The following is a 27,901-nucleotide window of genomic DNA, read 5'->3' on the forward strand; positions in this document are numbered from 1 at the left end:
TGACAATAACTTCACAAAACTTTCAAGGAGAATTGATTCTGTCAGTTTAAACTGATTGAATACCTGTCTCCTGCTATTAGTAACGGTAAACTGCAATGTTAAAAAGTGGCCGTGTTCCAGAAGCACATCTGACATTCCTGCGTGGGAGTTTTGACGATTTTCCGAATTCCTGATATAACTGATACGTAAAATAATGTCATTTAAATTCCAAGGAAGTTCGAATGGATTTTGTCATATGCAAAAATAATAAAAATTGATAAATAACTTGTTATAGAAGGGGGCGGTCCAAAATTCTACAATGATCAGGTTGAAACAATTAATATGGAAATAGGAAATTCAAAAGGGAACACCTAACTAAGATTTGGGCGGTTATACAATGAATATTTAAATATTTTTTTTAAGATTTATGGCTTAAGTACCAAATAAGTGGATTAGAATTGGAAAGGTTAACATGTCTCGAATCCCACAACTCTTTTTTTTTATATCCACATAAGCTATAAATTAAAACTTTAATTACATTTTTTCAATTAGATTTTGAACTGTGCACATAGCGAAATTAGGAAAACTCCTGGGGAATTCTGCTAAGAAGTAGTCATTGACTGGAAGGAATTTTAATGTTGGCAGTCAAAAAAACAATACGGAAATTCCAGTGTCCACTGGGGTCATACTAAAACGGGATGGTTCAGCAACAAGGAAGGAAAAACGGATCAGATTGAAAGATAACCACACCTAGTAATTGTAAAAATTGAATGGCAACAGTACTTTAGTAATATTGGCTCGCTTCCATTTAATTATGGATAATTTAAAAACTGGTATAAAATGTTATCTTAAGCGTGGTACTTTAAGAGCACCATGGGGTTAATTACTAACAAATGCAAATTTGATATTCAGCAAACGAGTGTTACATACACTTTACATAAATACCATTTTATTTCAACTGTTGAGGGTAAGGACTTGCTATATATGCGAACTGTTGATAATTAGAAATTGCTTATCATCAATTTAAGTTTAGGGTTGTTAGGTAAGTTGTATATAGTTTAGGGGGTAAATAGTTTGCTGCCTTTATCGAATTTGCTGTCGCAGCGTGGAACTAGATATTTCAAATCGAATAAGAATGTCTCACCAATAAAAATTTCCAAGCAGATTGCTACTTGAATTGCAAATCATCCCCATCAAAATAACGCTCCCGAAAACGAGAACTGTGCTCAGGTAAATAATTAAACAGAAATTCAAATTTGCCGTTAATATTATAAAACCTTTTGTTTAGTCGCTCGAAACTTAATTTGTAGCGAAAGCAACGTCGCAGGCGAAATCTGCAAAGTGTGTGGCTTTAGGCAATTAACAAGTAGGGGTTCATACGTACAAAATCCTTTGAGTAATAGACCCCCATTTCATCTTCGCAATTCGCGGTTTGATCGTAGGCGGTGAGCGTTTTTCTTTACGTTCTCGCCCAAAACGGAAAACAATACAATAACTGTTCGCCATTTAATTAAGTGCACATCCATTTTCTAATACATTTCAGCTTATTAGTTAGAGCGGTATCAAGTTTGAAAGCACTTAGACTAAATTTAGGTGAATGCTTTGAATTAGCCCAATTCATTTCGGACCGTTTCTCAACATAATAGTTTGCTCGGGGGTTCGTAATGCATATAAAAGGCTTTGAGTGAACAAAATTAGTTTTTGCAATTATAATGTCGACACTGCGCAGATTAATAAAATTTTGCTGAAACTTTGCTTTTAGATACAAGCGAACTGTAAGTGTGCTTTCAAAATAATTTGAAACTACTTATTAGGTATAGCGTGAGGAAATATTTTCATTTACTGGCAGGTATGCCGCTCTGAAATAGAATTTAATGTAGGCATCTAAATATATTGAAGGAAATATTTCAAGAACTTCGTTACAATGTTACATTCCGAAAGTTTGGAAACGAGCAGGAGAACTACAACTAAATGGTTGATTCATAAATAATTCATCTAAACTAATCCACCAATCATGCAAAGTGTCAATAAAGAATAAGCAATGTTACGTACAGAGCTGGGCAGAATACTTTCAAAAAGTATTTGAATACTAAATAGTAAATACTTTACAGAAATCAAAGGTATTTGAATACTAAATACTTTTACGTCCAGCACAAGCGAATACTAGATACAGATACATTGAAAAGAATTCAAATACTTAAAAAAAGAAGTATTCAAATACTTTCAAAAGTATTCGAATACTTGTCACTCAAATACATTAAAAATTTAAAATAGTATACTAGATAAAAGTCTTAATACTAGTTAAAAAATCAAGTGACCTATACTTTGTAATGGGGTTAGCTTTTTTGTATTTCTATTGTTATATACAAATTTAAGGGGAGTAAAAGCGTATTACTATTATTATATAGGAGGTAGCTACCAGGACCTTTCTTATCCCAGTTATATCCTTAACAATACGTGTCCAGTTTTCAAAGCGTCGTGCACATGATACGTAGGTACGTCTTTCTGAAATTAATCCTAGCGATTTTGGAACAGATCCATTTTTGACCATCCGTTTGTCCGTGTGGATGATAGTTTGTTTAGAAACGTGCGATCGCTTTGAAAATTGGTACACATGGTCTTAAGGATATAAGAAAGGTCCCTATTGTTTTTAAGTTACGTAGACTATCGAGTCAAAAAGTTTCACTCCAGGATCGTTCGGTATTTAGTTGTATCGGATTTTTATATTTGATTTTGTGACAATGGAAACTTTCCCTAAACATTTCTAAATTGTTCTCAAATATTTGAATAACTTAAAAGTACTTTTAAAAGTACTGACATAATTTCAAACAGTTTCAAGATTGGGCCACTAGTTCAAAAGTTACAGCCCTTTGAATTTTTTTTCGAAATTGGTTTCCAGTCTATAACTTTTGATTGAGAAGTCTGATCGAAAAAGTACGAATTGATTTGGATTCTACGCACCAAAATTAATAAGAAAAAGTGTTTTCCCGAGAAATTTTGGTGTAGTCGATTTTTGGTAAAAAAGGAAGGTTATACACTGCCTTTTTTTGAGCCCCGAAAAAAAATTGTCTCAGATCGACCCGGAAAAAAATTTTCTTATAGAATGTGGCCTGTAGAATCCATAATTTCAAACAGTTCCAAGATTGGGCTACTAGTTCAAAAGTTACAGCCCTTTGAATTTTCTTTCGAAATTGGTTTCTAGTCTATAACTTTTGATTGATAAGTCTGATCGAAAAAGTACGAATTGTTTTGGATTCTACGCACCAAAATTAATAAGAAAAAGTGTTTTCCCGAGAAATTTTGGTGCAGTCGATTTTTGGTAAAAAAGGAAGGTTATACACTGCCTTTTTTTGGGGCCCGAAAAAAAATTGTCTCAGATCGACCCGGAAAAAAAATTTTCTTATAGAATGTGGCCTGTAGAATCCATAATTTCAAACAGTTTCAAGATTGGGCCACTAGTTCAAAAGTTACAGCCCTTTGAATTTTTTTTCGAAATTGTTTTCTAGTCTAACCTTTGATTGAGAAGTGTGATCGAAAAAGTACGAATTGATTTGGATTCTACGCACCCAAATTAATAAGAAAAAGTGTTGTCCCGAGAAATTTTGGAGTAGTCGATTTTTGGTAAAAAAAGGAAGGTTAAGTATTCAAATATGCGAAGTATTCGAATACTAAATATTTGTGAAAGTATTTGAGTTACAAATACAAATACTGCATACATAAAAGTATTTAATTACAAAGTATTTGAATAGGTACTTTAAAGGATTTGAATACTAAAAAGTATTTACAAAATCGAATACTGCCCAGCTCTGGCTACGTATAATTAAGTATTAAGGAGGTATTGTAAGATTCAAGAACTTTCTTATTTCCAATGTAAAATTATGTTTTTTTATTGCAGTTCTTGATTTCCCATCTCATTTTGAGTAATATTGTAGATGATTAGGTATACATTATTGCAAAAATTTTTCGTATTCAAGAAACACAGATCATCATAAAATGATACCATTTTGATGAAATATAAGGGCTTATAATGTAATGTTGATTTTGTTAGGTACAAAAAAAGCTCAAAGTACGTCCCTGAAGTGGCCAGGTTGGAGCTCAAAAATTGTTCAATGTTTTATTATGTTGAGCTTTTCAACGGTACAATTTGCAATTTTTGAGTTCCAATAGTTTACAAATCAATTTTGAAAAACTGCTCTGCTAACTTCACGTCAACTTGACAAGTATGAGCTCAAAAATTTGTTGAGCTTTTCAACCATCCTTAGTTTTTAAACTCCACTAGGTAGCTCACAAATCAATTTTGTAAAAATAAACCAGCAATCACTCACATAAGAAATTGCAAGGAAACATCCGAAAAATGTATGGAAGTGATCGTAATCAGAAGATATACAGGTAAAAGCTGGGAGCAATGAGAAAATTGTTAGATAATGCGAGGAAATTTTGGTGAAATAGTGAGAAAGATGTACGAAAGTGGAAGGAAATTTTGTTGAATTATTGCTCTGTATTTTAGAGACTTTAGAGTTTGGAAAATATATTGTGATACAAGCATCTTTATGGAACTTCGGGAAACTGAAAATTGTTAATACGGGGAGGGAATTCCTATCCTTCACAATCTCTCCACATAGGAAATTACGGGGAAATAACTGCGGAATGTGAAATTAGAAGAAATAAGAAGAAAATTTAGGAAACTAAATTTTTAAATTATTGTTCTTAAAATTGACCCAACTACTCACATTCCCACGTTAGTTATCAGTGCGTATAATTTAAGCTTTAAAAACAATACTCATTTTTTATAGTAATTGGGGAAACTAAACGCAACTCGAGAAGGGTTAGGGCATTAGGAAAATTACGGCAAATTCTTGATCCTTGCGTGAGAATTACACGGTACCACATATGGGAGAATAAGTAGCATTAGAGAAAATTTATAGAATGGAATGAGTACCAGGAAAATTTAGGAGAGTAATAGGAAATTTTGAGAGGGTGATGGTAAACAGTGCCTTGAGAACTCTAAGGGTAATTTAAGACGATTGCAAGAAAATTTCAAGAAGGAAATTTTAGAAGAAAGAGCGTTTTTAGAAGAATTACATAAATACAATAAGACATCAGAAAAATGTTCAGAGGATGTTTTGTAAATTTCAAGAAGATTTAACACATAATTCTATAATTTTTGAAAAAATTTAAGACATTTTAAAAGAAACCTCAAGAGAGTCGCAGAGGTAATCGTACGGATATCAGGGGATTTATAACGAGGATGTCAGAAGTACTTCAACATATTCATAGCGAGTTTCAAACAAAGATCTCAATAATAATAATCCTTCTTTTGTGAGGTCCAACAAAAATCTTAAGGAGTTTTTCCTGATATTACTCAATAATCCTTTTTGTTTGCTGAAGATCTACCATGGCTGTAGTCTCGAAATAAGAGTTTCGCCCTTGGTTTCACCCATATTTCCCCCATAATGTTATAAGGAGAGATTTAGTGTTTTCTTACATAATAAATCCAGGAATCCTCCTAAAACATTCGTAAAAGTCTTCTGAAATCCTCCTAACTATCGACAGAGGTTTTGAATGTAATTCACTGCTCTCCTTCGTAATTATTATTTTACAATACAATCTATTACACAGAAGAAACAGTGTAACAGTGTTACATAAAAATAATATCAAATGGAACAATTCAGAACTGTAAAATCAAAACCAAATCTGGAAATGATAGGTGTCTAGATAGGCGTAGTGTAGTGTACTCATTTTAAAAATTGTAATCACCCAAACCATTGAATTTAAACGGCCAGAGCTTTTACAACGAGTATAAAAACTGCAAAAATTTTCCAACCAGTCACATTTGTTACACTACATTTTCCAACGGAAGTTATAACACAAGAATTGTATTTACAGAATCCGCTCGGCAAAATACTGAAAAGCTCTACGTAAACATTAATATATATCAGTTTCCCCTTATTTTGTTTATACAACTTTTTTGGTTGTACGTTGCGGTTACTATTCGCGGAACTCATTTCAACGTACAAAGGGAATGAAAAAAAATACATTCGTTACAGGCCGAGAGTTTTGATATTACATAAAAACTAAACCATATTTTGTTTCGTACAAATTGGATACGGTTTATAGAGACTTTCTATCGTTATAAAATATTGGATTAGCAAACCGTTTTTCTTGTGGAAAACCACCCAACAATTAAGACGGTGTCATTAAAATTCTTTGTAATTTCAAAGTGACAGGTCGCAAGCACTCAAAATAGGCGACCTTCACGAACTCAAACAACAATCTACTTCCGTAACGTAATTTATAAAACGTAGGTTCAAGAGGTAGGTACAGTTAGGAACGAAAAAAACGTTGCCTAATCTATGGCACACTTCACGAAATGTTAGGTGTGGTTAGGTGTTTCTGACAATCACTCGAAAGTATCCTTTTAGGGTCTGTTAGTTTTACTACACACTTTTTTGTTGATTAACGATTCTTATAACTTAATTAGGCGGTAATAAAGGTGAACGTGTAAAATTTCGTGTACGATTCCCATTTTAATTAGTGTTATGATCATGCTCATAATTACGTAATTGCAGCTTAACCTTCACGAAGAAAGTAATTTACCTACTTAACTATAAGGAAGTTTACGGTGTTTCGAGCTTTGAAATGGCAATGTGTAGGTAAAAATTGTTTAATTGGTGTCAATACACCGAGACCATGTATGGGAAAATTTTGTAGGAAGTAGGGTTTAACATAACTTTGTTTGTACACTCATGGACGACTCTACGCAAACAAAAGCGTTTTCTGTTTTTTTATAGTGCCTTTTTCTTGCTACACTTTTTTCGCAACATAAATTTATGGGCCAATTAGGGTGTAAGTCTTAAATGAATAAAAAATTAATTGCTATCAATGTTGTGGATCTTCCCAAGATTTAAGATCACGACTGGGTCATAATTAAACGATATGATTGTATAATGGTAAAGATACAAAAAAATCACTTGTGTGTTCTGGAAATTAATATCTTTCAGCAATAAACGAGTCACGAAACGTGTTCGAATATGAACTGTATACAAATTAACTGAAATGACTATAATCCTAATAAATAGAAATTTATCAATTAATGGATTTCAGTTCAAATTTCAAAATGTGACAACTATGCAGGGTGCCCATTATGTGTGGAATATAGTATAGATTTCGGTAAATATTGACTGTATACAAATCGGAAATTAAAAAATTACTGTTGAAATCCCTATGGTGCATTCGTCAAAGTCACCCCCCGTATACTGCAGTTTATAAATATCACAGATTTAAATACTAAAATCTGTATTAATATTGATATCTATTGTAAAGAAAATTGATCCATTTGTAACATTTACACCAGACCGCCGACAAAAAAGAAAGTTAATACGGGTGTCGCACCCTCTACTTAAGGGATAAGTTGTAAAATGTCATTCTTATTCTTACGTGCCGATTGAATTGAATATGGAGCATTGTGTTTACTGCCTTTGGACGAATTATTAGTAATAAGTATTAGTAATAAACAAAAACAAAAGTAAAAAAATCGTGCGAAGACGTTAAACAGTGAAAAGCGCTTTTTGGTCTGAGCCTACGAAGCTTTTCTGTCAAGAATTTGGCATATTTTTTTAAATAGCAATGCACACTTTCATTAAGCTCATTTGATAGAGATTTTAATTTTAATAAGAAACGTTCACGTCCAATTGTTTTATTTTGATGTAGGATATCTGCATTAAAGTTATTGATCAAATTACAATACATTTTTCTGAATCTTTTTTTGAATAAGGGTACTTGATAGAGATTTTAATTTTAATAAGAAACGTACACGTTCAATTGTTTTATTTTTATGTAGGATATCTGGATTAAAGGTATTGATCAAATTACAATACATTTTTCTGAATCTTTTTTTGAATAAGGGTAGGTACTTGATAGAGATTTTAATTTTAATAAGAAACCTACACGTTCAATTGTTTTATTTTGATGTAGGATATCTGCATTAAAGTTATTGATCAAATTACAATACATTTTTTTGAATTTTTTTTAATAAGGGTACTTGATAGAGATTTTAATTTTAATAAGAAACCTACACGTTCAATTGTTTTATTTTGATGTAGGATATCTGGATTAAAGTTATTGATCAAATTACAATACATTTTTCTGAATCTTTTTTTGAATAGGGGTACTTGATAGAGATTTTAATTTTAATAAGAAACCTACACGTTCAATTGTTTTATTTTGATGTAGGATATCTGGATTAAAGTTATTGATCAAATTACAACACATTTTTTTGAATTTTTTTTTTAATAAGGGTACTTGATAGAGATTTTAATTTTAACAAGAAACGTACACGTTCAATTGTTTTATTTTGATCAAATTATAATACATTTTTTGAATTTTTTTTTGAATAAGGGTACTAACGAAAAAAGAAAAAAAATTGCACAGCCATTAAAAAAAAATCATTTGTTTTCCGTTACTGAAATAAAAACAACTGAATCTTGCCTTATTATGGGAAATAAAATATTAAACAATGTATAATTTCAATGACTATATAATCAAATTTTTGATGTTTCCGTTACAGTTTAAAGTCTCTTTAGATATTTCTGTACTGTTTACAAAGTCAGAATAACTTGGTAGAAAGGAGGTCCTAGAGAACGAAAAAGCAGGAGTATAAATTTTGAGAAGTAGGAACTATCCAAGATCGGCCAAAGTTTGCAATTTGATTAATATAATTAGTTCAAATGGAGCGCATTTCGTGGCTAATAAAGTAGCAACTTTGTGCAAAATAGCAACTGGCTTGAAGAAAAAAACTTTTGAAGAAGTATAAACCAATAGATACTTCTAATAATAGATACAGAGCTTCCTGGTCGGCGGAATGTGGCTCTTTCAAAAAAGAAAACAAAAACATAATGATATATACTTTTCTATAAATTACACATTAATATCCTTGAACGTTAAACTTTGTTTATTAATACCGTGTACGCTACCGACAATCCTCTCCAGGATGAATTGCTACATATTTTATGATAATGTGGTATCAGCATAATGCGACAGGATCTAGGAGTTTTATCCGAAATTGCAGGATGTGCCCGGGGGTTTCGTATAGTAGGAACGCGAACAGGTGTAGGATAAACTTAAAATGTCTAATTAAATTTTAAATTTATGCGGATTTATTTATACACATCGTATCGGGTTAGGTGAAGGTGAATTGAGCAGATTTCCTCGTAAAGCCTAACGTAATGTGTAATGAATAAAGTTGAGCACAAAGTTTGCGTGTGCCGTTTATCCTTTGGGATTTCTTTTGATGTATATACCAAAACTGGGACGAATGAAGATTAAAGTCCGACGTTAACAGATTAACGCCAATATACTAACGGCGTTCTATATTTGAATAAAACCGCTTAATCAAACCTAAATTAGTTTATGAGGGACTTCAAAGGGTATTTAGATGATTATTTGCTACGTTCAATAGACCCTTATGTTTACATGGTCCTTTTTGCTGCACCCGCATATGGGAAAAACTGTGGTTGATTACCATATTTTCTTGCGATACATGTTTAACCCTTCTCTGACAATCGCACAATTTCGCTCTTAATGAATCCTATTCCGACAACATTTATTTCCGTAATGCATGTCGAACATCGATTAAACTACATGAAATCAGTTACACTGTACTTCATAAGGGATTAAAGAATTGTAAGAATAATCTGTCTTAAATAAAAATTCCGCCTGTATTCAATATTAGATTAGGTAATGTTCACTACGTCTCTTACCACTTGAGTATCAGGAAGAAGTGAGCGAGAGGGCCTAATTGTACAAACCTGGAACAAAAAATCGAATTTAGCAATAATAATTGTATTGTATCCTCAACTGTCGTTTATGTTTTTGTGTACTTTTGACTCAAACGATTAAACAATAAATAAACCATGACTTAAAATTCAACCAATAATTGCAGATTAAAATAATTCACAGATTTCGCAACCCATGCCCTTTTATATCTAAGGATATGTGTACCAAATTTGGTTCCAATCGGTTCAGTCGTTTAGCCGGAAATGAGAGTACAAACAGACCGACATCATCGAGGTTTCGTTCCATTCGGATTCCTGGTGCTCTAAAACGTATATTTCCATAAAAAAAGTGGAGGGTCTTTTTTTACTCTAATGCAATACCTCGTTTATGCATGCGTGTTTCTGCGCAATGTCATCTTTCTTATTTATGGAAATATTTTTTGTGAAATGTTAACCAAAGATTCTTCTAGTAAAAACAGGCATATCTCATATTTTAAACATCAGGTGTGCGCATGCGCAGGTTGCTATTATTATTAGTATTTACCTTACGAATTAGGTAAACTGCAGGAAAACCCAATTCGAAGTAGCCAGCAGAATGCTCGAGGGGTTGACTTCGTTGGGAATTCGGTATATATGTTTGGCGAATTCTTTGGGAATTCTTTGAGAAGTCTCGGGAATTCCGAGGAATTCTTTGGGAAATTTTTACGCACACGCCGATTCTTCGTATCTTGTTTCTTTTTGTCGACGTATAGATATTTTTATTGGAAAGTTTTTCCGCCGTCCAATAAGCTGATGGTCCAAAATGTTTGGGTTGGGAGCTACGCGTCTGAAAGTCCCAAAATTTGCGTGCCTTTTTATTATTTGTTTCTCAGCAACACGTAAAAGGCCGGAATTGATGGATTTGGTCTGGGTCTTCCATAGAACCTTTCTGATTTTCCAAAAGTTTTCCCAGAATTCCTACCCAAAGTTCGCTCACTTCTAAAAGGGACGTGGACAAAATTCCGGTCTGGTCTATTTTCTAAATTACGTGATTATTATTGGAGATTATTGATCAAAAAAGCCAAGCGTAGGCGAAGATTTTGGGCAAAGGAATAGAAAATGTAAAAATCAAATCGTTTTCCGTATTCCTATAGATAAAAAAGGTTTTCCTTTCGGGAGATTGAAATTGGGACCCCCTGTATAGGTAGTAGATCTTGTCTATAATCATACAAAAGATGGTTCTCCCATCCATATAGGTCGTTTTAGGTCCGAAATTAATTAAGAAGAGTTTGCACCAGCAACGTGTTTTCCAGAAGATTGCAAGATTGATTTGGAGGATGTTCAGCTGATAGCCATGAACAATTTTTGTTGTTCAAAATTTCATCTGCGATTTCTCCCTCGATATAGGATTCGCGTGTCGTGTCAATTAGAGCTTCCTTGGGAACGATCAAACAATATTTCCAGGAGAAAATATCATTTGAATTAAAAACATGCCTCAAATAACTCTAATTGAGAGTGATGTCTGGAAACAGAAAGTAAATGGGATCATGCGGTGAGAAATAATAAACAAAATTGTAGGAAATTTTGTAAATTCCGTCTACTACCTACCGCATGTCACGCGACGACGCAACGAAAGAATGACAAAAGACTCCAATATTTTCTTAGTGAGTAGTAATTTACGTTCTCTATTATCGGCGCTTCCAGGGAAGCGTTTTTCACCGTAGTTTTCCTATTTTTCATAATTTGAGGGTGTGGATGTAGAATTCACGTGAGATCATTCAGGATCGGGTATTAAGATTTTAAAGGGTTGGAAACATTTAAACTCTTCACCAAGATTTGAAATATTGTCAAGTGATTTTTGATCAACCCTCAAATTTAAATAAGCAATAGAGATAAGTTCAAATGCAATAATTACGATTTAATAAGCGATAGGCTGAAAACGAAACGCCTTAATTAAACAGAGCATATACTTGCCAACCTTGTGTGGGTTATACGTTTGAGTTCACCTAAAAAAATTTTCTCGTGCCTTTCTACTCGACACAGATTGGCAATAACTGTGTGGAAATTAGTAATTTTCCATAGTATTAATCGAAACCGTGAACCTTCCAGCAGAAAAAGTGAGAAGGTACCCACTCACCTTGATGATTATTCCACTTTTTCTTCCATGAAAATTAAATTTAAATTGTCCACGCGATTAGGGCTATTACTAAACGAGTTCACGTATTAATTTTATTACCTCGTCATTTGTAACGAAAATAATAACGGCGCTTTTCTTTTGTGTGGAAAAATAAACATTTGGGCTTAAGTGGAAAAAAAATGTGAATAATCCCCCAAATTTTGAGTGCACGCAGCGCTTAATTACACGCTTTTAGCCTACGCCTTTTAAACAGCCGTTGACGTAACGACAATTTACTGTATTTGTCCAAGTCGTATTTGGACATCGCGTTTCGAACGGTCAAGTTAACTGTAATCTCGAATTCTGTTCGAAATACGAATACGAGCATCTTACTTTTAACGTACTTAAATTATGACCCTTTCAGAGCGACGCGCCTCTTATCATTAACAGGTTACATCCCGATGTAATTTATACTTGATACCAGGTAATTTGGGGGTCAATCACTTTTTCGCAAACAAAATCTAACATCGCGCTTCCATAATTTACGACTGATAGAAACAATAAATAAATTTCGGAACATGCAACTAATTTCATATTTGCATAACGAACTGATTTTTAGTCGGCTCGAGGGCCCTCATACTTTACAGCTTCATTAACGTTCGCGATTTTAATTCGCGACAGCAATTCTTTCTGACCCGCACATAAACATTGAGTCTCGTGTATATCGTTAGCCGTAACAATCAAATTGGGGAGACCTTTTGTTAAAGTTTGAAGAAAAAAGTAAAGAGCAAGTCTTATCAAAGTGTAACGAGAAATTAAGTGGCGCACATAAAAAATGACGAGGGACCTTTACGGTTTAACATCCCAACCTTCTCATAAGGTCCGCTTCGGGATTTGGACGGTAAATAAAAGTGGAAGCTCACTAAACTACGGCGAAATTTCAACTTCTCTCAAGATAAATAACCAATTTCCCAAGTTCTCCACGCTGACCATCGATGCTATTTCCGGATTGTGGCAATGAGTTATTTCTAGGCGCTGTTAAAAACGTTTAGATAATTTTATTACACAAGTACGGAATATTTTGGTATGATACCCAGTTTCAAAGATAATAAGGATAGTTCATATTTCAGTAAGTAATAAAACAATTTATACAGTTAAAAAAGGGCACTACCCTTTTTCACATAAGGATAAGGCAATTTTTAATTAAATTGTCTCTATTTATTAGCATAACCGAAACCATTCTTAGTATCTCTTAAAGAATTATAGTAGCGTAATTTTTCTCATTGTTCAAACTCTAATCCTTCAGAAGTAATCATTTTTCAATCGATCTAAGGCAAGTAAACTTTTTATTTCATCAATAACTGTGAATCTGCACTTAAAACCTTTGTTTTAAAGAAGTTTTAGGTTAATATTGTCTATGCATTTATTAAGTTGGCATATGTCTATGTAAAAATAGTAAAAATGATTAAGGAGCAAAGCGCAAGTCAGAATTTGTACATCAAAGTATCATTTCTAGGTAAAATACCATCACCTCCATCACGGAATCTTGCAATTCCTATCGCACTTATTTCTAATGAAACGATTAACATATATAGTGATTTTTAAGCCACAAGGAATGTAAGTAGCGCATTAAGCTTCGATCATCAACTTCTTGACGAACTGCCTTAAAGCACTCCATTCTTGAAATCTATAGAAAATCCACATTTCTTCATCAGGTCCATCTCCAAGATCATCTCATCCGTGATATCAACCGCCAGCACTTGATGCTTATGAGTATTGCACCCAATACTAACGTCCACCACGATCTCTCCAAGAACAGATGGCTCAATGCCTAAAATTTGTACACTTATTTGTAAATACATATAAACTAATGGCCGTTAATACCGACAAATTTAAGTGGATGTTAGCTTAAGCGTAACTTAAAATCCATGGCAACCATTGTCTCAACTTAACCGTGGTTTCCAACAGAGCCAATTTGATTTTTGTCTATTAATTGTCAACTTAATTGTAGAGATTCTAAAAAAAATTGAGTTTGAAACAATTATCAAAGAACATAAAAGAGAAAACGCAAAATACGAAAAAAAATTGAAACTGCTACTCTGTATAACGAAAATGGCAGAAGCAAACTTAGTTAACATTTCAGAACACATTGGTACACAAGTGAGACAGAAAAAAATATGTGATGGTTTTGTCCGTCTGTCCGCCTGTTCCTCGTTCGACTCTAGAACCTTCGCCAACCGATTTCTACGAGTTCAATGATCAGTGCTATTCAATATGAGCTGGTTTCCGAATGTGAGCAGAGTGGAAAAAAACCCTCATATGCGATTCTTCGTATCTTGTTTGACGTGTGTCTTCATTTTCCATGCGCAAGATGCAACTTCTGTTAAAATTTCGTAAAAATCCCGCCGCAAATAAGAAAGTTAGCACTGCGCAAGCGCAACCTATTTTTGATACTTCAGTCATTTCAATTTGATTTTATAAGAAACATCTTACCATATAGAATTAATATGCAATATAAACGGCAAAAGTGTAAAATTAGGGTACATGAGAAAAATGGATTTGTTACTATAACTTTTTTAGTAAGGAACGCAGAAAAAAATTCCTTCTTAGTGCAAACCTCGACACCATAACGAACCAAATAGCGAAAAAGTAGAACCGAGAGTGGATAAAAAGGTCTAGCAACGACATAGCTATCGGAACGGACAAAGTGGTCACAATTTTTTTAATATTTGTAGAAACGAGCTAAAAAATATTTCGGAGTATCATTAAAATTCCCCAAGTATTTTTGACAATTGTTCTTAAAGTTTCTTGAATATTATCACGGGCAATTTGTTCTACTGATTTTATATCATCACTTAATTATTTATGTATTTATTTTTAGACTTTATTTTTAAGTGGGCGGGGTTTCACCCAACTACTGCCCCAATCCACTATACATTTAAAAATATACATGCCCGAATAAAAAAATCGAAAAATGTATCCTATGATCTATCGCATTCCAACTCTTTAGGTCCTTAAGAAGTTAAAAATAGACGTTTTCTGAATCTCTGGATTTAAAACATGCGAGTTGAAATTTGGTTGGTATTTAGCCATCTGAAACCCTATTGATTTTTGTGAACAAGTTTCAGAGTTATGGCAATTTTTTCGAGAAAAAATATGTTTGAAGCTATGGAGTTCAAAGTTTCAGGGCAGTAGGGTACTATTGATCTCTCGAAACCTAAAGTTAGGCGATGTAATCGAAAATAAAATTCAGCATACGCAGAGTGTTTTTTTTGAGAAATTAAAGTCACCATCTTCTCGATTCTGTAAATAATTGTTGGCGAATCGCCTTATTCGGAAGAACGCTCCCTCAGCTATCACTATTTTATTGGTTCTCAAAGGATGTGTCTATGGCTGGAACCTCGGCTGGAACATTATAATAATATTATTGGAATAGTAGTGTAATTAAATGGAATTGAAGGAAATTGGAGATGGATTCCCGGTGCTTCTAAACGTGTATTTCTGTGGTGGGTGGGGGTGGTAAAAATTCAGGAACAGGACTCTATAATAGCTACTACAGCTTCAAGAAAGGTTGATTCATGATAATTAATTAAATTTCCATTTTACACTCAAAAAGATAGATACGCTCTAAGCTTAAATAATAAACTGAATTACTTTCTTTGCTGCTGCTCTCTTTTTGGGCATTAGATTTATTTGAATTCGTGTTAAATGCAGTTGTTCTTTTAGTTTCCTCTCCATAGGTACCTTGACAATCAAAATAAGAAATGTTTCGTACCCAATCTTTACACAACCGGCACTTATTTTTCCAGTGTACGGACATGTATTGCCTATTAACTATTACATAAACATTACCTTTTGTTTGATTTATGTAGCAGCAGAAGTCTACCGAGTCAATTTTGATTGGTTCATCATCAACCAATAAATTTCGATTAGTACCCGAAACACCCGAGTACGTGGACCAAACAATCGTATATACTCCTTGTCCGATCTCTTTTTAAAATTTTTGCGTTTTAAATTTTACAAAAAAATAACAATGGTACATACATTGCGATTTAGATGGTGATTTGATAAGTTTCCACCGACCTTCAACGCAAATTGCAAGTGTTGCAGCAATATCCGCGCAGATTTGTGATTCGGAAAATTAAGCAATACTTCGGTAATTACCATAGACGAGGATTGCAAAGAAAGAGGGATGTCGGTCTTTTAGATCTACTTTTAATTTTCTTTCGTTTCACTATGAACTTTTTCAGTGCCAGGCAAAACATTTACATCGTTTTCTGGAGTTATTTTTAGTAAGGCTTTTAAATTCCAGTCCCAATCGACGAAGAACGTTAAACTAATAAAAGAAATTTGCAATACAGGTATGTACCGTTACAATTATCTCTCTCCTTACAAATACCGGATTCGCTTTCGGATTCTTACGCGTACCAAATTAAATCGAACTAGCGGTTACTCAAAATTGAAAGTGCTCTAACGTAAGTCAAACAAATTAAAAACATCCACCGGGAGGTTCAATCTGGCAAAGTGCTACGCGGGGTTTGCCTCCCCTTTCAATTTCCGTTTTGTCGCAAGCGTCCAAAGGAAAGATGGTATCGAATTGCAATACCATAAAAATTATTGGGAAGGAGCGGTTTAATTTTCTTATTTCGGAAACATTTTTTTCTTACTTCCTTAATTGATAAACATTACATAAGTACAGCGAGCGTTTTTCCATTGTTTCATTCAGTTTTGCTCCTAGCCTGATGATTACTATTTTTACTACTTTTTTGTAAAGTAATTAATTGACGGTAATGAGAACCTAATAAATGCCAGTGTTCAGTTTCCTAGTATGCACGCATCGGGTCTGCGGTATGTATTAAAAAACTAATTACAGTCCGAGAACTCTTCGCTTAAAAACGTCCATTATATAATAGTATAGAAAAAATGTTGTAGTAGTAACGCCGCTTCTTTCATTGATTCAGACAAAATGTTTTATGGAAGTATTTATTACAAATCAATTTATGATCACAGGATGAGTGCGGCGAATCGTATTTACATAAGTGAATAATATTCTCCCCCTTCACTTGTACGGTTTCGCATTGTGTGGTTTCGTATACACGTTGCTAAGAAACTCTTCTGTTTCGTGAAGCACCAATTATTTTCCCAATAAAGGAAGATTCTATATTTTCGTTTACAAGATTGACAAGCAAAGAACTGAAAAGCGTAACAGATTCCTCGAGACGAAATGATTTTTATGCCATCAAAGGAATTATTACCTATATTACATTACGTTACTTTTCTCGAGACCTTTCCTTAGGTAAAATAAGTCCAGGAAATTACGATATTTTCCGTTGCGCTTAATTGAATACACCTAATGCTATGTTATTGCAAAATATATCAGGTTTTGTTCACAGTTTGTGCAAGATTTCTACAAAAATAGGAATTTGAAAGGCCGAATAGTAGGTACAACCGATTTTGGTTTGAGTATAGTTGAAAATTCAGCTGGTTTCCAAACGATGGCAGGGGTTTAAAACAATCTGCACTGGAAAAAGCTAGGGACAAAGTTTCGGAATTCAATGGGATTCGAATTGTGTTTGTTGGAAAGCACCTATGCTTGATCTGTAATAAGAGAGATCGGCTCCCAGGCTTTTATAGGAAACTTCGCCCTGTGTATTTTCTTTATATTACACTTTAGGTCAAAAGGCAAAACTCATAAACTATTAAGACCTGTAATTTCATTGAAATCGTCCAAAAGTGACAGATCTGACTTGAAATTCCCCTTATCTAGAAATCCAGAGTACAGACCTGTGAAAAGAATAACTAGCCGTATGCGAAATGCTAGGAAGATTAACAATAATTGGGAAAAATCAGGAAAAATCGCTCGAATTTTGAATGGGACCATAAAAGATGGATTTTTCCTCCACCACTTGACAGTTTTCTTCTAGGTTTTCTTTGGCGAAAAATATTCATTTAAATTTTCTTTTAGAAATTTCATTGTGTATTGGTTTCCTTTAGATTCCTCTAATCTTCGTCCCTTCCTTTCCACAGATTCGCAACAGCCTATCAGACCTGATCCTGTTGCTTTCAGAATGATAATCAATGGAACTAAAATTCGACAGATGGTTGTTTGACTTGATGGTCTCATCCTCATGCGTCTGATCCTTGAACTCGTAGAAATCGATTGGCGAAGGTTTGACATCGCTGACCGACAAACAAACGAATAAAACCATCAGGTAAGGGAAATTTTTTTCTGTTTTCTTACGATAATTTCTTACTCGAATTTCGTAATGTAATAAAAACTAAGTGGGCGAATATAAAATAAAACCGAGCATATCCCTTGTACACGGGACCATTGAAATCTCTGTAATGGTGTGATATACAGTGTAGGTTAAATGTAGGCAAAGTTGTCCCTTTTTGTGACTAAAAAACGCATTTAAAAAGAAGGGTTAACTGCAACCTTCTAAATGTGAAAGAAGAGTTACAGAACCAATTGCTACATTAACTATTGCAATTAGTAGACTGGATCAAAAACAGCTCCTTGCACATTATGCTCTCCTAATGCACCAAGAGGAGAATAGTATACTGTGTATTAATGTATTTTTTGGCGAAGAATCCACGAGGTCTTAGATATGTATTTGAAGTTACGTATTTTATTGCTAGAAAGAGATTGGATCCTTTGCGAAAAATACATTACCATTTCCCTATGTTGCGTTCTACTTGGGACACACTGTATATCACTTATTATGCTCTCCTGATCGTGAAAGGATAGCGAAACACTTACTTACTCTTGAAAATCGGAACAAAAACACTTCTTCGCAACTATGTACTCCTAATACATACAGGTAGAAACGAAGCATTAAAAATCCAGCCTGATATAAACGTTTTTTTTCGCATTTTGTACTCTCCCAATAGTGAAGGGATACTTGCAAACCACTTCCCACACTTACAATTGCAATTGACAAGACCTTCGCGAACACTATGTTCTCCTAATTCACCAAATGAATTCGAAGCATTAAAACGCAATCTGACATAGAGAAAATATGGGTAAAAGTGCACGAACTTTCCTAACATTACCGTAGAAATTAAGCCGAGATCCACTGTGGTATAAAAACGATTTCTCTACTGTTTTCCTGATAGTGAGAGGATACTTGCAAAACATATCTTAGTGCTAGATTATGTTCTCCTAACATTTTAAGAGAAAAATCGAAGAATGAAAGGGTCTGGCTGGTACTTATAAAGAAATTTTCGTTACTTATGTTCTGTTGCAGTTACTTTTTCCAATTTGAACCAAAAGTCACTCATGTTCTCCTAATAAATTAAAGGAATAAAATGGAAATTCAGAAACCTAGCCTGCTATAAATAAAATTTCTTTGCTTGTTATATTCTTGAGAATGAGAAAAATTCTTGCAATTCCTTGTAATTACTTTTGTAATTAAGGGCACAGTCTGTGGGCAATTTTTTCTGAGAATCTGGATCTCTTGTCAGAATTTCCATAACACGCTAGTTGTTGTAGAAGGCACAAGCTACCACTTTCTTAGTTCCTATGGACGTTAAGAGGAGAAAAAAAGAAATTTGAATGCGTAGCCATCATAGCTATGTTGATTCAGCAAGATCTAGTTATCCGTGGATGTTTTGTTTACAAATGAATGTAAAACATTGGATTTTGAAGGTTATGAAAAAGGATAGAGTGTGACACGTCATTATTTTTGTTTGTCCTATATCTCATTCAGTAAAAATCCAATATGGCGTCCATAAGAAATAAGAAACTATCAGCCTGTAGCTTCTACATCTAGCATCTTATGGAAATTCAGATTCAGATTCTCCGAAAAAAGGGCAGGTGCTACGAGAACCGGCCATTTCCGACCATTTAAGCTAGGGAAAATAAAAAACGAAATTTGGCAACGTAGGTTAAAAATTTAAATTTGAAAGTTATGAATCTAAATTTTTACGTTTTGGCATAAGCCAATATCTTGGATTTAAAGTTTTAAAAGTTTGCAATTATACTTGGAGTTACAACTGCATTAAGATTCATTTGGTATGTAGTTTTATCGCAATAATAACGCATTAATTAATTTCAAATGGCTAGAAATGATCTAAAAATGTAAATATATCACAATCCTTAACCGAAGCCGAGCTGTTAGGTATTACCGTCAAATAATAATTTTCTAGAGCCCTATTGATACGTTGACTTGTATTATAAGTAGTTTTTTTATTAATAAACCGACTTGACTTGACTTGACTTAAAATTACTGAAAAATTTAATATGTATAAGTAATTTAAAACTTTATGAAGTTTTGAAAAGGATCGTTTCAATCTTATGGCAAACAAATACCAAAAATTTAAGTTACATCTCGAAATGTTAGCCCCGAGGTTAGCCCCAATCTTCGACTTACAACCCAAAATCATGACCTCGATCATGACGTTTGAAATTTTGAGTTGCATGTCAAAATGTTTGGTCTAACTCCGAGTTATAAAGTGAACTTTTAAAATTTCATTTTACGATAAAGATCTAAAAAAGTTCTTCCGGACCTTTGTGGTTCTAATATAAGACTTTTCTCGGTTGCGTTGTGTACTTTGCATATGACCTCAGTAATCAGTATCCCAGTTGTGTACATTTTTGAATTCTTTGAGTCGTTTAACATTCGTTGATTTGGCGAATAGGGAACCGCTTTAATTTCAGTTGGTTGCTTACTCAACGGCAAATTAGGACGTCATATTTGAAAGATCCTGTATTGAACTGCTAGTATTTTTAAGTCATTCTTAACCATTACTTAACCGAGTAAATAGTGGTTCAGTCAAATCCTATACGTTTTGGGAAAAATTAAGAAATGCGCAAGATGTACGTAAACCTCAATTCTAAGCCATCTCTCTTAAAAAATTGAGTCTCGAGGATCAGGATTTGGAAGTTTCTCTAACAAGGTTTCTTCCATCACCTGAGTTTAATAGGGATTGGAATGCTTATTTGTAGCCCCGCGAATTAGAACCATTTGCTTAATTGGGTTTAAATGAAATAACACACTAGTTAATGAAAATAGTAGTTCAATGTAACGAATTTACTTCACCTCAATTGGGCACATGCACGTATATGTACATCCGACGTGAAAATGGATTAATTTTACCATTTAAAGGAGGTTAAATTTGGCCCATTTTAAAGAGAAAATTGCAGTTTTCCAAAAAAAATTATGGGTGCAATTTCCATTTAAGTAAACGACCATTTATTTTCGTGTGCTAATAAAATCGATTAACTCGCGCGGAAATTGAGCCATCAAATATGTTCCATAACACGCTAGTTGTAGAAGCCATAAGCTACCACTTTCTTAGTTTCTATGGACGTCACATTCAATTTTACGGAATGAGATAGAGGACAAAAAAGAAATTTGAATGCGTAGCCATCATAGCCGTGTTGATCCAGCAAGATCTAGTTACCCGTGGATGTTTTGTTTACAAATGAATGTAAAACATTGGATTTTGAAGGTTATGAAAAAGGATAGAGTGTGACACGTCATTATTTTTGTTTGTCCTATATCTCATTCAGTAAAAATCCAATATGGCGTCCATAAGAAATAAGAAAGTATCAACCTGTAGCTTCTACATCTAGCATACTACGGAAATTCTGATAGGTTGAAAATTTAAATTTGAAAGTTATGGACCTAAATTTTAACATTTTGTCATAAGCCAATATCTTGGATTTAAAATTTTAAAAGTTTGCAATTGTACTTCGAGTTACAGCTGAATTAAGGTTCATTTAGTATGTAGTTTTATCACAATAATAATGAATTAATTAATTTCAAATGGCTAGAAATCATCTCCTTAAATTGATCTAAAAATGTAAATATATCGCAATCCTTAAAAATGATGAAAAATCACTAATCTCCTCTGAAAATGATCGTTTCAATCTTATGGCAAACAAATACCAAAAATTCAAGTTACATCTCGAAATTTTAGACCCAATCTTCGACTAACACCCGAAAATCTTAACGTTTGAAATTTCAAGTTTAATTTTGAGTTGCGCAGCGAAATTTCAGATCTAAAAAAGCTCTTTATTTATTTATTTATTCATTCGTTGATTTGGCGAATAGAGAACCCCTTCAGTTGGTTGGTTACTCAAGGACAAATTAGGACGTAGTAGTTATTTGGAAGATCCTGTATTGAACTGCAAATAGTATTTTTAAGTCATTCTTAACCATTACTTAACCGAGAAAATAGTGGTTAAGCCAAATCCTATACATTTTGGGAAAATTAACAAAAATGCGCAAGACGTAAACCTCAATTCTAAGCCATCGCTCTTTTAAAATTGGGTCTCGAGGATCAGGATTTGGAAGTTTCTCTAACAAGGTTTCTTCCATCACCTGAGTTTAATAAGGATTGGAATGCTTAATATTTCAGTTACTATTTTGTAGCCCCGCGAATTAGAACCATTTGCTTAATTGGGTTTAAATGAAATAACACACTAGTTAATGAAAATAGTAGTTCAATGTAACGAATTTACTTCGCCTCAATTGGGCACATGCACGTATATGTACATCCGACGTGAAAATTGATTAATTTTACCATTTAAAGGAGGTTAAATTTGGCACATTTTAAAGAGAAAATTGCAGTTTTCCAAAAAAAATTATGGGTGCAATTTCCATTTAAGAAAACGATCATTTATTTTCGTTTGCTAATAATCGATTAACTCACGCGGAAATTGAGCCATCAAATATGTCGGTAAAACATTAGACCTTTGGCCACTCCAGCGTAGAAAGGTACTGAAATACGGTTCCGCATAATTTATGCCTGGTTGACGAAACACTAAGGGAAGGCATTTTCCGAAGCATTTTCCGTGATTTAAGGAATTTATACGCAATGTCATCGTTCTAATTCGAAGTGAATCAGCTTAAAAATAAAAGTGACACACATACGTCGAGATTTCAGGTAAATGTCAAGAACGTTTGGGAAAGTGTTTAATCCTTGCATATCTGAGAGGCGTACAAAAAATATTATATAAACAAAACAACGCGGAGCATCACGCGAAATTGAAGGTAATTATCGATATGGAGTGTAATTTAATTAATAACCGAAACTTTCTCGCCCTCGTCGGTATTTAAACATTACCTACGAAATTAGGAAACGTTTTGGATTGTGCAATAAAACTAAACGCTCCGGTATGTGGAAACTAGGAAATTACAATTAAATTCCATTCACAATTTGTAATATAAATTCAGATTAAACAATGAGTAAAATTAGGCCAATTTATTTTATATTAAAGGTAGCGTAGTATGCAACAGTAAAGAGACGTTGGCCTTGTTTAAAGAGGTTGCAAAACAATACCGTACCTAGTAATGATTAATCCGAGTGTTGCCAATCTTTCGTGTCAGTATCTAAATATTTAATAAGGGAGAAAATTCGACGACCTATATTTTAATATTGCAATATTTTTGTTCAACTTTGGATTACCTTGTGCGGTGGTCATGAGCCATCGGTTGAGCAGAACCGATAAAATAAAAAAAATTCGATGACAATGCCCCATTTTATAATCCTTTATAACACATCACATAAATTTAAAACATCATAGGCGCGGGAGACGAGAAAACACGCTCACTAAACAGTAATTATACTACGATGCATCGACTTAACAAGCACGCACCGCGTATCAAACTGAAAGCTCGCGTGAAAATCCTTTCACAAATACGGCTACTATCGGACTGGTACCAGCGGTGAAGTAGTAGACCTGCTCCCGGAGAACGTAATGTAAATGAGAAATGAAGAAGGAGATTGCGCGATCTGCACTTGCTCAATCCTGCCGAAATCCTGAATCCGTTGTTTCCAGATTAAGGTGTTAATAAGTGGCTCTACAAATTTCCGATTTATTGTTCGGGATTATTTCTAACAAATTCGTTTCTATTGTATTGCCCTTTACAAGCGAACACGTTTCGGCAAAGGAAAAATTGACCGTGACATGAGATTTTCACTTTCTGTTAGTTATTCAACTGGAAATGTCAAGGGGAAGTGATGATCCAAAGGATTACTACCCTTTTAACTTCTGACATACCGCATGCACGAGATTTAAAAAAATTGGTTTAACTATAGCAACTGTTTGCATAATAATTCACTTATTAATGATTGATCGCCTAGCATTTCCGTAAATATATAATGGGTTGTTAGTCCATTTAGCTAACTCTTCCATCATTTGTCTGTATGTTCGACAAGAAAATTAAAAGGGTTCCATTTCGAACAAAGGATTTCACATCGGCTTAGAAGACCTTGCAAGATTATTGGGAACCGCGTGAAAGGTTTTCGTGGAAAACAAACCCGTAATTGTGACAATTCCGTTCCTTCTTCTAGGATATAAAGCAGAAATTGAAATCGGCGACATACATATATCGAGCCTTGTACGTAGATCGCTCTTTTTATGGCAAAACAGAGGGAATAGCATGAAAGAGGAAAAATGTGATCGCTCTTTGTTTGGGGTGTAAATGTAATTGTTGTGCTTCACCGTTTAAAAGTGCTCGTTGAAAGGTTTATACTGTTTTCAGTTTTCCCCCTTAGCGTTGAAGAATATAAGCTTTGAAAATTACCTTTAATTTATTATGGTGAAATATGTAAGTTACAGTTTCTTCAACTACATTTAATTAGTGTAACTGACTTTTCGCTCAATAACGTTTCTGTAAATAAATAAATTCATATACCCTTCCTAAAGCTGTGAAACGATGTTCTATTCTGAAAATTTGAAGAATATTAATTTTGTACAGTAAAATTACGTCTTATACTTATAAAAGTAGCTTTATATCAAACGTCCCCTCAGTATTATCTATTTGGCTAAGTAAACGTACCTATTTTCTACAAATTCTCTCCAACCACTGTTCTGTTACCCCTGCCATTTTAGTTTTAATGTTTAATTAATTTTTCTTTGGATACCTATGTATTTTTTGTTGATATGCTGAATTTCTTTAATTTTCGCGTTTAAAGTGAAAGTATATTTACTATAGTCAAACATGCAATATTCAAAATTCATTGCTGCAATCCTACTCAGCCCGTTCCTCAACATCCTCTTGATAGGGAGAGTTCTCTACCTACATCTAGCAGGGCTAAGACATAGTATCAGAGTCGAACAAAATCGAAAAGCACAGATTTGTCTAATGCATTTTAATGCCAAATTGTCTCAGATTGACCCGGAAAAAAAATTTTCTTATTGAATGTGGCCTGTAGAATTCATAATTTCAAACAGTTTCAAGATTGGGCTACTAGTTCAAAAGTTACAGCCCTTTGAATTTTTTTTCGCAATTGGTTTCCAGTCTATAACTTTTGATTGAGAAGTGATCGAAAAAGTACGAATTGATTTGGATTCTACGCACCCAAATTAATAAAAACAAGTGTTTTCCCGAGAAATTTTGGTGTAGTCCATTTTTGGTAAAAAAAAGGAAGGTTATACACTGCCTTTTTTTGAGCCCCGAAAAAAAAATTTTCTCAGATCGACTCGGAAAAACAATTTTCTTATAGAATGTGGCCTGTAGAATCCATAATTTCAAACAGTTCCAAGATTGGGCTACTAGTTCAAAAGTTACAGCCCTTTGAATTTTTTTCGAATGGTTTCTAGTCTATAACTTTTGATTGAGAAGTCTAATCGAAAAAGTACGAATTGTTTTGGATTCTACGCACCAAAATTAATAGGAAAAAGTGTTTTCCCGAGAAATTTTGGTGCAGTCGATTTTTGGTAAAAAAGGAAGGTTATACACTGCCTTTTTTTGAGGCCCGAAAAAAAATTGTCTCATATCGACCCGGAAAAAAATTTGCGGTTTTCGCGACCATTTTTTTGTGAAATTTTTAATACCACAAACAGAATCAATCTAACTACGTTTGTTTCTCATACAGGGTGAAAACGAAAAGTTTGACTTTTTGCTGCCCATTCTAGATATTTTTACGTAGAATCCAGTGGCATAATAAAAACAAATTTTTGGACCCCCGTTTCTGAGATTTGGCTCACAACCTGTATTTCTTTAAATTTTGGGCTTGAACCATAAATAAAAGCCTTATTTTTAAATAGTGGGGAATGGATTCATGGGGGTTTTGTTTTTTTATTGTGTGCATGGCAGCCGATACCAATCAATAAAAATTTCTGACGGTAGAAACATGTCATTTCAAAATTTTGAAAAATATGATATACGTACTTATATAATAATATCAAAAAAATATAGGTTGTGATACATCAATGTAATCAGGAAAACGAATGCAAATAAATAACGTTAAGATATGTAGGGTGTTTTTAAAAAAATACCAACATTTGTGTCAAATCTCAGAAACGTTGGCCCAAACAATTTTTTTGACTAAGCAACAATTTTTACCTTTTTTCTATCTTACATGGGTAGTCAGATATGATAACAAATTTTTTTCGTCCCCCTGAAAAAGAGGTGTTTTTTTTCGAAAATCGCGAATATCTCCGAATCGGCCCAAAATTGTGTCTTCTTTTTTCTCATAAAAAGGCGACGTTTCTTCAAATTTCAGACCCCAGCGACTTTTTTCGCAAAAATTAAAAAAGTTTTTCCGGGGTTTCTCGCAAAATTTGAAGTTATGTGCAAAAATTGTAAATACAAAAATTGGTTATTTTTTTATTTCCCATACCTTTTGCTTCGAACATTTTCACCTAAAATGAATAGTTTTGACTCAAATTGCAAAAAATTACTTTGCACCCCGGGCAGTAGGCATGCGACAAAACATTGCAAGCTATGGTTAGCCGCATGCAAAAACACAAAACGAAACGTCGTAGAAAAAAAATTGTATGCAATAAATTTGGACGTAAATTTTACCACCCTTGTTACATGCTAATTTGTTTATTCACCCCAAATGTTATTTTATTTGCAATATTTTTATTCACTAAAATGATTTTGTAATTAAACTCGAATGCGTTTTATTTCACTAATATGATAACCTTGTTTAATCATTTTGAAGTGATAGAAGATTATTTGTTATTGTTTTTCTTATAGCATTTATAAATATTTAAAAAAATGCGCTGTTGTACGTCCGTTCATCCTACTAGTTGCTCCAAAAGCTTTTTTTGTTGTCCCGAATATTGATCCATTTGTAGGTCACTTTGAGCCCCAATTATGGGCTTCTGAACAAAATCTTCATTTATTCACCACTTTCGTTGGAAATTGCTACTTCTCCAATTTTGAGCTCGATTTCTCCCATAATTTTTGCCGCATTGATTTAATCAAAATTACGTACTTGCTTCCAGAAAAAAAATGAGATCATTTGAAAGTGCTTGCTTACGGAAGAAAGGCCACCTACACCGGAAGGAACGATTAAAAGCAATGTCATTTTCCAAAAAATTAGCCTAATTGACGCAAATGAATTATTTTAATATTTATAGTACCCGATGACAGCGATAACCTCGATTAAATCAAAACGTAGTTATTATCGAAATCGATTTACTGATTCGATTTGCAATTATTAATGCGTTGCATACTCATTTGAGGTCATTGATTTCTTTGGTTTCCTAGCAAAAATTTACCTACAATGAATCGGGGGGACTTTTAAAGAAGAAGGGCACGTGCTGCCTGTTGCTGTTTGCGTCTTTCGCATTCATTTACCTCGGAAACGTGTTTTTCTACGTTCGAAAAATACGCGCGGCATTTTCGTTCCGGTACGAAACCGCAATGCGATAACGCCTAGCCGCAACGTTCATGATTTTTGGCCATTGAAAATATGTGTGTCGTAATTTTATCTTGTTTCTTGACAAATTTGAATGTCGGAGTTCGGCGCAGTATACCAACGTCAAACCACTACGGACTTTGAGTTTTAGACGCAGACTTGGGAGTAGACTTTAAAAAAATTCATGTTTTATGTAAGATCGGTTCTATGTAAATTCAAGGTTTGGTCAAGATTTTGAACTTCGAAACGACCTCTAGTCGATGAATTTAATAACGTGGTGACATCGCACAATTGCATAGTTGACCTGTGAACATATCAATTTTGTAAGAATTAAAAAAAAACAAAAGGGAAGATTGAATGTGTTTTCAATGCGCCTCTAAGGGGTTGGTCACTACTTATTTAGGGGACAAAGATTTCCTTCTTGGCGTAAAACTTGCCATCATTTCGT

The 27,901-nt window shown here is 33.8% G+C and overlaps 1 protein-coding gene across 1 annotated transcript in view; it reads left to right on the forward strand.

Moving 5' to 3' along the window:
- Positions 1–27,901, forward strand: part of LOC116180106 (protein cueball-like) — a 54,886-nt gene that overhangs the window by 21,255 nt on the left and 5,730 nt on the right. Inside the window, exon 2 of the mRNA XM_031499943.1 lies at positions 27,342–27,445. Coding sequence (XP_031355803.1) covers positions 27,342–27,445 — 104 coding nt within the window. The remainder of the gene's footprint in view (positions 1–27,341; positions 27,446–27,901) is intronic.

The sequence above is a fragment of the Photinus pyralis genome, unplaced genomic scaffold (genome assembly GCF_008802855.1).
Source record: "Photinus pyralis isolate 1611_PpyrPB1 unplaced genomic scaffold, Ppyr1.3 Ppyr1.4_LG9, whole genome shotgun sequence".
Lineage (NCBI taxonomy): Eukaryota > Metazoa > Arthropoda > Insecta > Coleoptera > Lampyridae > Photinus > Photinus pyralis.